The sequence below is a fragment of the Chiloscyllium plagiosum genome, chromosome 5, assembly GCF_004010195.1.
Source record: "Chiloscyllium plagiosum isolate BGI_BamShark_2017 chromosome 5, ASM401019v2, whole genome shotgun sequence".
Lineage (NCBI taxonomy): Eukaryota > Metazoa > Chordata > Chondrichthyes > Orectolobiformes > Hemiscylliidae > Chiloscyllium > Chiloscyllium plagiosum.
The window spans coordinates 71,527,119-71,538,945 of NC_057714.1; the positions used below are offsets into that span (position 1 = coordinate 71,527,119).

General features: G+C 46.0%; 1 protein-coding gene and 1 long non-coding RNA gene across 3 annotated transcripts in view; one reads left to right on the forward strand and one right to left on the reverse strand.

Moving 5' to 3' along the window:
• Positions 1 to 793: 793 nt before the first annotated feature.
• On the reverse strand, positions 794 to 10,568 carry LOC122549984. The gene is made up of 2 exons (XR_006311716.1): positions 10,466 to 10,568; positions 794 to 846 (listed from the first exon to the last, which is right to left on the reverse strand). It is a non-coding gene; the product is annotated as an uncharacterized LOC122549984 (long non-coding RNA).
• Positions 10,569 to 10,691: 123 nt separating this feature from the next.
• mindy3 (MINDY lysine 48 deubiquitinase 3) overlaps positions 10,692 to 11,827 on the forward strand; it is a 136,150-nt gene continuing 135,014 nt past the window's right edge. For both annotated transcript variants that reach the window (XM_043690319.1, XM_043690320.1), the window contains exon 1: positions 10,692 to 10,930. In XM_043690319.1, coding sequence (XP_043546254.1) covers positions 10,843 to 10,930 — 88 coding nt within the window. In that variant the 5' untranslated portion in view covers positions 10,692 to 10,842. The remainder of the gene's footprint in view (positions 10,931 to 11,827) is intronic.

Sequence of the window (11,827 nt, forward strand, 5' to 3'; positions counted from 1 at the left end):
CCTTCCTAACCTGCAATCTTCTTCCTGACCTCTCCGTCCCCACCCCCACTCTGGCCTATCACCATCACCTTAACCTCCTTCCACCATCGCATTTCCAATGCCCATCCCCCAAGTCCCTCCTCCCTACCTTTTATCTTAGCCTGCTTGGCACACTTTCCTCATTCCTGAAGAAGGGCTCATGCCCGAAACGTCGATTCTCCTGCTCCTTGGATGCTGCCTGACCTGCTGCGCATTTCCAGCAACACTTTTTCAGCACAGTTCCTCCAGCCTGTATTGGTCTTTGCTGGAGTCCTGCAGCAGGCCTAGGATGGAAAAGCTGGCATGAAAGCAAAATGGTGCATTGAAATGGCAAGTAAGTGGAAGTTCAGGTCATTTTTATGGATAGCCAAGAGGCATTTTACAAAGTAGTCACCAGGTCTGCCTTTGGTCTTTCTGATATAGAGGATACTATACTATGTGCAGTGCATACATTGAAGAAGGTACAAGTAAAAACCACAGAAGACTGACAAGGGAAGGAACACAAACACGTGCTCTGTGGCAGCATCCTGCTGGAGTTTGTGGAAATGGCAGAGCATGATCCTTTGGTTGTGCATTGGAAATTATCGACCTGTTTGTTAGTCAAATACCAGCTGTAGGGGAATTAGTATACATCTACTGTAAGCTAAAACATGACTTTTGCTGCTGAAAAAAACAGGGGTCACCATGATCTACCTTAAAATTTTGAAAAACAGCTTACTTTTTCCAGTAATAGCTCCACTGAATATTTGCCTTCTACTTTTTTTTTTGTTTTTTGCTCCATTTTTATCTGCATCCTCTCTCAGGCAGTTAATCCAGCCATTACAAATTCTGCAACACAAATACTGAAAATTTAATACAAACATACATTATCAGCAACAGTGCTGGTATTACGACATTTGTACATGTATTATTAGGAATTCTGGTTAACAAAGGAAAACAAAAGACAAAGTGGCCAAAGTGCAATTACAAAAAAATGTTTTCAACAACATGATAATATATTGGACAGCAGTCTGACTCAGTATAAGCAAGATTACACATTTCAAAAAGCAAACACAAAAAGTCAATAATTTAACGATCGAGAATGCAAAAAGAAAGAATAAAATTTGTTACAAGCAAAATTAAATAGCACCAATGTATTATAAATTACGTTTCTATCTTAAGCAAATATAATAATCAACTAAAGTGAGTCATATGCTTCATATTTTGCTTTACATTCCATGGATGTGGATGCATTGCTAAGTTTGTTTCAAACTATTTGGTTATTTATCCTAAGAATAGGAGATGGGTAGATTGAACATTTAATATTCCACAAAAAAATCATTTGCAATCAGGAATGACAATCCATCTTTTGGCCTGCCAACACAGAATTCAATCTTCAGACAAACCAATCCACTCCATGCAGTGTCAAGAAACAGTTGACAGTAAAGTCATGGGCCATTTGGGCCTGTTCCAAACACAGACCCAAAATATGGAAACTGTCCCAGTATGTCCTGTCCACACAAAAGGGAATTGATCCAATTCAGTTAATTATCAGTTAGCAATTATGAAGCTGCCAGACCTGTTGAGGTTACTCAGCATTTTAGTTGTCACCCCTATTCTCAATTATCAGCAAAGTGATGGAAGGTGTCACCAATAGTCTGATCAAACTGCAGTTATAGAGCAGTAACCTGGTCACCAATGGTCAGTACGTGTTCCACCAGATCTTCTCAGCACCTGACCTTGTTGCATGTTTGATCCAAATATGGACAAAACTTTGAACTCAAAGGTTGAGAGTCACTGCTCTTGGCATCAGGGTAATTTCTGAAAGTGAAACAGAATTGCTGAAGAAAATCAAAAGGCCTGGTAGCATCCCTGAAGACAAAGCAGATTAATCCTTTCAGATCGAGTGACCCTTCTTCAGAACAGATTGTACCTCAGAAAAGTTAGTAAATATGGTAAAGACTGAATGGGAAGAGGAGGTAGCAATAGCTGGAGATGGACCCCCAAGAGTGAGAAAATAGCAGTTGGGCAGACAAAAGAGTAGATAATGTTGAGCCAAGGAGAAAGAAATAATTGCTAGTGGGGATCATCAGAGGGTATAAATTGGCTGGCTGTGATCAAAGCAGCCCATGTGGTGACAAGGCCTGGTGCATGGGGTTTTGGGGTAAGGCAATGGAAGAAGGTGCTCAGGCTCTAAAGTTATTGAATTTGATACTAAGTCCTGATGGCTGCAGGGTGCCCAAGCAGATAATGAGATGTTGTTCTTCCAGCTGAATTAAGGATACCACCACTGCAGTGGATATTGCAAATCTATGGGCCCTGACAACATTTCAACAGTAGTAGTGAAGACTTGTGCTCCAGAACTTGTTGCTCCCTTAGAAAAGCTGTTCCACTACAGTTACAACACTGGCATCTACCCAACAATGTGGAAAATTGCCCAGATCTGTCCGGTACATTAAAAGCAGGACAAGTCCAAACTGGCCGATTACCGCCCAATCAGTCGACACTCGACTATCAGCAAAGTGATGGACGGTGTTATCACCAGAGCTAACAAGCAGCACCTGCTCAGCAATAACCTGCTCACTGCTGCCCTGTTTGAGTTTCACCAGGGCCACTCAGCTCCTAATCTCATTAAAGTCTTGGTTCAAAATAGTCAAAAAAGTTGAACACCAGAGGTGGAGTGAGAGTAACAGCGCTTGACATCAAGGCTGCACTTGACTGAGTGCTGCATCAAGGAGCCCTAGCAAAACTGGAATCAACGGGTATTGGGGGAAACTCTCCACTGGTTAGACTCATAATTGGCACATAGGAAGATGGTTGTAGTTGTTGCAGATCAGTTACCTCAGCTCCAGGACATCGCTGCAGGAGTTCCTCAGGGCAGTGCCTAGGCCCAACCACCTTCAGCTGCCTTACCAATGGCCTTCCCTCCATCATAAGGTCAGAAGTGGGAATGTTTGTTAATGATTGCACAATATTCAGCACCATTCACAACTTCTCAGACATTGAAGCAGTCTACGTTCAAATGCAGCATGATCTGGGCAATATCCAGGTGTGGGCTGACAACTGGTAAGTCACTTTTGTGCCACACAACTTCTAGGTAATGATGCTCACCCCCAATAAGAAACAATCTAACCACTGCCCCTTGAATAGTGTTACTATTCCTGAATCCACACTATCAACTTCCTTGGGATTACCATTGACCAGAAACTCAAGTGCACTCACACCCACAACAAACAACAGTGGCTACAAGAGCAGGTCAGATGCTAGGATCACTGTGGCAAGTAACTCATCTTCTGACTCCAAACACGTCCATCATCAACAAGGCACAAGTCAGGAGTGTGATAGAATACTCCCCACTTGCATAGATAGGTGCAGCTCCAACAACACTCAAAAAGCTTGACACCATTCAGGACAAAGCAGCTCGCTTGATTGGCACCACATCCCCAAATATCCATTCCTTGCACCATCAATATTCAGCAGCAGCAGTGTGTACTGTCTACACAATGCACTGCAGAAATTCACCAGAGATCCTCAGACAGCACCTTCCAAATCCACAACCACTTCCAACCAGAAAGACAAGGACAGCTGATACATGGGAATACCACCAGCTGCACGTTCTCCTCCAAGCTACTCATCATTCTGACTTGGAAATATATCGCTGTTCCTTCACTGTTGCTGGGTCAAATTCCTGGAATACTTTCCCAAATGGCATTGTGGGTAAACCCACAATAGCTGGACTGTAGCAGTGCAAGAGGGCAGCTCACCACACTTTCTCAAGGGCAACGAAGGATGGGCATTAAATGTTGGCCAGCCAGTGACGCCCACATCCCATGAATGAATAAAAGAACTACAAGAGCATCTACTTTTAAAGTGTGTGGTCATGATTGTTATTTAGGACAAATGGCAACAAATTTCAGCAGCAAATATATTTGAGGCAGATACTTCTTAAGCCTTCCTCGCTGGTTGAGTCAAAGGGCTTTTGAGGCTGAGAAAAGCCATGATCTATGATTGATGCTTTTCCTTGCAATTTTTCTGGATTAGAATCTCTACAGTGTGGAAACAGGCCCTTTGGCCCAACAAGTCCATACCGACCCTCCGAAGAGTAACCAACCCAGTCCCATTTCCCTCTGACTAATGCACCTAACACTATGGGCAATTTAGCATGGCCAATTCACCTGACCTGCACATCTTTGGACTGTGGGAGGAAACCACGAGGCACAGGGAGAATGCGCAAACTCCACACAGTCACCCAAGGCTGGTATTGAACGTGGGACCCTGGTGCTGTGAGGCAGCAGCGCAAACCAGGCCACCCCCAATATTATCACATATTGTCTTGGTATCCCTTAATAGGTGAAAACTGCACTGAGATTCTGGAAAGAGCTCTTAAGTCATGGGAAGGCAGTGATTAGGAAAGTTCCTTGCAATGATGAAAAGAATAAAACTCCCGGAAGCGACGGCTTACCGGTCAAGCTCTATTTTGCTCTGTGGGACTTGATTGGCCAGGACCTGCTGGAGGTGTATGTCAGTATGCTTCAGGCAGGTACCATGAATGAATCCATGAGGAAAGGTATCATCACCCTCATCTACAAGCGGAAGGGGGAGAGGGAGGAACTCAAAAACTGGAGACCAATCTCAACTGTTGAATGCGGATTACAAAATTCTGTCAAAGGTAATCGCCAACCGTATCAGGTCTGCTCTGGGGTCGGTGATCCACCCTGACCAAACCTGTGCAGGAAGATCGCTGAGAGTCTCACACTCCTCAGGGATACGATCGCCTACGTGCAGGACAGAGGGTTGGACACCTGCCTGATCAGCCTGGACCAGGAGAAAGCCTTTGACAGGGTATCACACAGGTTTTTGAGAGATGTTCTCTCCAAAATGGGCTTTGGGGAAGGAACCTGCAATTGGATCAGACTGTTCTACACCAACATTGTCAGTGCAGTCTCAATCAATGGGTGAGAATCAGATAGCTTCCCAGTCATATCTGGAGTCAGACAGGGCTGCCCTCTCTCTCCTGCCTTGTTTGTGTGCTGCATAGAGCCATTTGCCTAGTCCATCAGGAAGGATGCGAGCCTGAGAGGGGTGACTATTCTTGGCAGCGGGGCTTGCAGGTTAAGGATGACGTCGCCTGTAAAAGGATGACGTCGCCATTTTCTGCTCGGATCCACTGTCCATGCGCAGACTCATGTGCATATGTGACCATTTCGAACGGGCCTTGGGGGCCAAGGTAATCCGAGGCAAGAGCAAGGCCATGCTCTTCGGGAAGTGGGCCAACCAATCCTCGATCCCCTTCACTGTCAGGACCGACCACCTGAAGGTGCTGGGTATTTGGTTCGGGGGTACTGGAGCGTGCGCCAAGTCTTGGGAGGAGCGTATCAGCAAAGTGAGGCAGAAACTGGGCAGATGGAAGCTACAGTCGCTCTCCATCGCAGGAAAAAACCTGGTCATCAGGTGTGAGGCACTGTCATTGCTGTTATACGTGGCACAGGTCTAGCCTATTCCCAGAACCTGTGCCGCTGCAGTCACCCGGGCCATCTTCCAATTTATACGGAGGTCAAAGATGGACTGGGTCTGAAGGGACTCACTGTACAAAGATCTGGGCAATGGGGGAAAAAATACACCCAATGATACCCTCACCCTGATGGCCACCTTTCTGTGTGGCTGCATCAAACTGTGCGTGGATTCCCGGTACGCAAACACCAAGTGTCACTACGTACTGAGGTTCTACCTGTCCCCGGTGTTGCGAAGGATGGGCCTGACCTCGCTGCCGCGGAATGCTCCGAGTAGTTGGACTTTCCGTATCACCTGTCCTTCATGGAGAAGTTTATGAAGAAAAACACCTTTGACCACAAGTCCATCAGGAAGTGGTCAGCACGTAGTGTCCATCGGGAAAAGGAGAGAGCGGATCCTATCGAGCGGTTCCCTGAGCAAGCCTGTCAAAGCCATTTGGCAGAATGCCTCATCGCCAGAACTTTCCAACAAGCACCAAGACATGGCTTGGCTGGTGGTGAGAAGGGCTCTGCCTGTGAGATCCTTTATGCACGCCCAGACTCTCAGCCGCACCGGACGCTGCCCTCGAAGCGGCTGCAGGGGGGACGAGACTGTCACACACCTCCTTCTGGAATGTGCCTAAGCAGAAGAAGTCTGGAGAGGAATGCAGTGGTGTTTGTCGAGGTCCGTCCCGAACAGCGCCGTGACGCAGGACTCCGTGATCTACGGTCTGTTTCCCGGGACGCACACCGAGACGAACATCAACTGTGCCTGGAGGATCATCAACTCAGTGAAGGACGCTCTCTGGGCGGTCCAAAACCTGTTGATCTTCCTGCTGAAGGAGTTGACCCCGACTGGGTGTTGCAGCCTGGCACAATCCAAAGTCCAGGACTACGTGTTGAGGGACGCGCTGAAGCTTGGGACAGCTGCCACCAAGGCGCGGTGGGGAAAGACCACTGTGTAACATCTGCCTGCCTAAGAACAGGGGGCCCACGCAGTCATTTGGGCTCTGCTGACGCCTCAGCTAAATATATGGACATAGGATTGATAAACCTGAATATAAAAATGATAAATTCTGATCTCTATATGTAAATGTTTACGTATGTATGACATGACCAACTGTACAGACCATCAAATTATTTTATGAATAAAGTATATTTTTGAAATTAAAAAAAATGAGAGAGGGTCTGCGTGAGAGTATGGGTCTGTAAAAGTATATGTGTGTGTGTCTATAGGAGTGTCTGTATGCGTCCATCTGTCTGTGAGTGAGTGTCTGCCTGTGTGAGTGTCTGTGTACTGGGGATCCTCAGCTTCTGTCGTGACACTACAGATTACTTACAGAAACTCAGCACCCACAGACCAGTCAAACCGGGAACATTCATCGTCACAATGGACGTTTCAGCACTCTACACGAGCATCCCCCACAATGACAGCATTGTGGCAACAGCCTCAGTATTCAACATCAACAACTGCCAATCTTTGAGCACTGTCCCGCAACTCATCCAGTTTATCCTCGACCACAACATTTTTTACCTTTGACAACTAGTTCTTCATCCAGACACACAGAACAGCTGTGGGGACCAAATTAGAACCCCAATACGCCAACAATTTCATGCATAGGTTCAAACAAGACTTCTTCTCTACAAGGATCTCCAACCAACACTATACACCAGGTATATTGATGACATTTTCTTCCTCTTGACCCATGGTGAGGAGTCACTGAAGCAACTAAACAGTGATAGCAAAGAGTTTCATTCCACATCAACTCACCATGGACTAATCTCTAGTATCTGTCCCATTCCTGGATGCATGCATCTCACCAAGGATAGGCACCTCAGCACCTCACAGATAACCTCACAATGCTACACTTCTCCAGCTTCCACCCGAAACATATTAAAACAGCCATCCCCCCATGGACAAGCCCTGCACATACACAGCTTCTGTCCAGATGAGGAGGAACGTGACAGGCACTTGGAAGTACTCAAGGGTGCCGTCATATGCACCTCACCAAGACCTTCCCCACGCCTCCAAATCTCACCTTTAAACAATGACCAAACCTCAAACAGATCATTGTTTGCAGGGTAAAAACAATGATTGCAGATGCTAGAAACCAGAGTCTAGATTACAGAGGTGCTGGAAAAGCACAGCAGTTCAGGTAGCATCCAAGGAGCAGTAAAATCATTGCTTGCAGCAAACTGCCCGGCTTTCAGGACAACACCATACAACTTTGTCATGGTAGATGCTGCAAGATGTGTGAGAATGTTGACACGGATACTACCATTTCACGTGGGGACACATCCCACCATGTATGGAGCAGGTACTCATGTGACTCAGCTAACGTTGTCTATCTCATACGCTGCAGGCAAGGATGCACTGAGGCATGGTACATTGGTGAGACAGAGCAGAGGCTATGGCAACGGATGAATGGGCACGCACAACAATCAAACAGACAGGAGTGTTCCCTCCCAGTTGGAGGTAACATTTGACCTTGGACCTTCAGGTCACCATCCTCCAAGGACAGCTTTGGGACAGGCAACAACGCAAAGTGGCCAAGCAGAAGCTGACAGCCAAGTTTGGCACCCATAAGGATGGCCTCAACCAGCACCTTGAGCTAATGTCACACTACAGGTGACCCCGCTGCACTACACAGACACTCGCAGACAGACACACACACACACGCAGACACTCCTACAGACCCACTCTCATACATATGCTCCCACACTTATGCACACACGCATCCTCTCACAGACTTATAGCCCTTTACACACACACTCACACACACGCTCTCACAGACACTCAAGGTTCATCAAAGTAATGCCTCGGATGGGGGGATTAAATAGACTGGGGCTCTATTATCTGGAGATTAGAAGAATGAGAAGTGATCTAATGTGAAATGTGCAAAAATCGTACAAGGCTGACAAGGTAAATACAGGAAGGATGCTGTCCCGAAATACAAACTTTGAATAATATAAGGATATTTAGGACTGAGGAAGAGGAGCAATGTACTTGCTTGTAAGGTACAGAATCTTTGAAATTTTCTGCTCCAGAGGGCTATCAACTGTTGAGTATATTGAAGATTGAGTTTGTTACGTACTAAAGACATTAAGGGATATGTGGGGATAGAGCAGACAAATGTTGTTGAAGTAAATCAGCCATTTTCTAATTGAACATTTGAGTTGAACTGAAGGGCTGAATGGCTTCTCTTGCTCCTACTTCATATTTGTGGCAGCTACAGTTGATACAGCTACAGCTACATCTGGCCATTTAATTAATCCATATAGGTGAAGTAATTGAAAAATACAAGGTTCTAAATGGGGATTAACATGGTCAAGACAGATTGCCCAACCAGCGGCCACAATTTCATACAAAGCTACAATCTCAGGAAAAGAGGCCAAGAATTTGCCTCCATTCTCTCACTCCAACTACCATCTGCTGAACTCCACAACCTTGTCAACAAAAGCACTTGCTTTGAGATTTGAAGGCAGAATGTCAGCTAACTAATTCTCCTGTAGACATCCCTGTGGCTATACAGGCTATGTACATTGCACAACTAACAAATGATATAAAGGCAGTGGCAAGAGGAGACAAGCCAGCAGTCTCTCATATCAAAAAAGAGAAAATGCTGGAAAATCTCAGCAAGTCTTGCAGCATCGGTAAGGAGAGAAAAGAGCTGACATTTTGAGTCTAACTGACCATTTGTCAAAGCTGAAAAAAAGGAGAAATAGGGAGGTATTTATACAAGGCTGAGAGAAGGTGAGTCATGGCTCCAGAAGCAAAGGTAGCAATAAAGAGGTAATAATGACAGTGAATAGAGAGATTATAATTTGGAGATGCCGGTGTTGGACTGGGGTGTACAAAGTTAAAAATCACACAACACCAGGTTATAGTCCAACAGGTTTAATTGGAAGCACACAAGCTTTCGGAGAGATGCTCCTTCACCTGATGAAGGAGCGTTGCTCCGAAAGCTTGTGTGCTTCCAATTAAACCTGTTGGACTATAACCTGGTGTTGTGTGATTTTTAAATAGAGAGATTATAGGGAGATTAGGAGCTATGAATGACCAAGGCTGAAGCCAGTAACATGTGACAAAATATGTGGGGGATGGGTGAAGCAGAGGCAAAATGGAAAACAGGGAAAAAGGGTAGCAAAGGGAGAAGAGGAGAGGAAAAAGGTGATGAGAGAGTGGGGAGTGAGAGAAAGAGAGACAATCAAGAAATAAGAGGTACAGAACAGTGAAAGAAATATGCAAAAAAAACAAAATAAAATTACGGAGCAGAATGCAAACAGAGGGGTCGAGATGGGATAATCATCTGAAGTTGTTGAATTCAATGTTGAGGAGAAAGTAAGGACTGCAGATGCTGGAGATCAGAGCTGAAAATGTGTTGCTGGAAAAGTGCAGCAGGTCAGGCAGCATCCAAGGAACAGGAGAATCGACATTTCGGGCATAAGCCCTTCTTCAGGAATTCAGAATTCAATGTTGAGACCGGCAGGCTGTAACGTGTATACTGTCTGAGAAATTCTCACATACGAACATATAGGATGCAGGACAAAATGTAAAATCACAGATGGTTGGTCACCCTGAAATTGAAGCCTTGGATTTTGTACACAGACCAAAGGACTCATTTCCTGTTCCTGTTCAGACACATTATGACACATCTCTGGAGCAGATGGTACCTGAATCCTGGCCCTCTTGACTCTGAGGTAACGTCTAAGGAGTAATTTCCATTGAAAACTTGAATATCAATCAACATTTCAAGAGTGGGGGGAGAATGTATTCTATTCCATTCCATGCTATCTGATTCTATCTTAATGCTATTTTGTTAAGTAACTAATATGCCTATTTCCAGTTATGAGGAAGGTTCACGGGACCTGAAACGTCAACTCTAAATTATCTTCATTGATGCTGCCAGACCTGCTGACCTTTACCAGCAATTTCTGGTTTTGCCCCATTTCTTTCTGGGTCAAGAATTTCCACAAACCTTTTTGACCTTAGCGAAGCTTTAAATATCGATGGAAACGCGTGAATACCAGATCTGAAAAGCAAGTGTGTCTTGTCAGAGAGTGCACGGTGATACCCACACCTCGCTCCGCCTCACACCAGGGGAGTAGGAGATAGGAGCTGTATCAACCTACACCAGCTGGTGCCCTTTCACCCCAGCGCTGATTGGTCCGCTCCGGCGCATGCGGTGTCGCTGTCAGTTCCAGTTGTATTGGGAAGAGGTACCCGGATGTCTCCGAGTTCTAAGATGTCGGTCGGAGTCTGAGGGAGAAACCGACGGGAACGGGATACCGAGAGGACGGGGACGGCACGGAGGAGGAAGAAGAAGAAGCGGCGGCTCCGCACAGCGGCCGGGACATGTATAATATCGAGCTGGCGGAGCTGGTGTGGGGGAAACGCCCGAACAGTGCCCTGTCTGATTCCGTTTTCCGCAGATGGACCCAAGGTACAGGGGGCCCAGCCCCACCCCGCAACCCTGTCCACCCCCCACCCCCACCCCCACACCCTCCACCCAGCCTGAACCAGTACTCGCACACAACTGGCATTACCACCGCTTCCCCAACCAACCATCACTTTCCCAGACCAGTGTCTGTGTCCTCCCACCCTGGCCAGCCCGGTCTACATTGTGCCTTATCGCCCCCAATATTAGTTGCTGTCACACAAAAAAAAAATTCGCAGAAATTGCTGGAGAATCTCAGCAGGTCTGCAGCAGTTAATGGGGTCTTTTTTGTTTCGGATTTCCAACGTCAGCAGTTCTTTGTTTTGTGTTATTATGTAAGCTGATGTTTGATTGTCTTTTTAAAAAAATAATCTGTCTCCCCATTCCTGGCTGCCCTTCTTCCAGACTGCCCCATTGCTGTTTTTCTGTCTGTCTTCCTTTAATTTCTCACTGCAAAACTTCACTGGAGTGTCACACATCATGCCTGAGTTCTGGGTGCAGGCCACTTTGCAGAAATCTGAGCGTACAATCTAGAGCAATGCTTCAATTCAACACTAAATGATTGTGCTAGATGCCATAACTTGGATGAAATATTAAACAGAGTTGCTGTCTGCCCAAGAAATTGGTTGTAAAAGAATGTTATGGGTGAAGGTAGAGTCATAGAGATGTACAGCATGGAAACAGACCCTTCGGTCCAACCCATCCATGCCGAGTAGATATCCCAATCCAATCTAGTCCCACCTGCCAGCACCCGGCCCATATCCCTCCAAACCCTTCCTATTCATATACCCATCCGAATGCCTCTTAAATGTTGCAATTGTACCAGCCTCCACCCCATCCTCTGGCAGCTCATTCCATACACGTACCATCCTCTGCGTGAAAATGTTGCCACTTAGGTCTCTT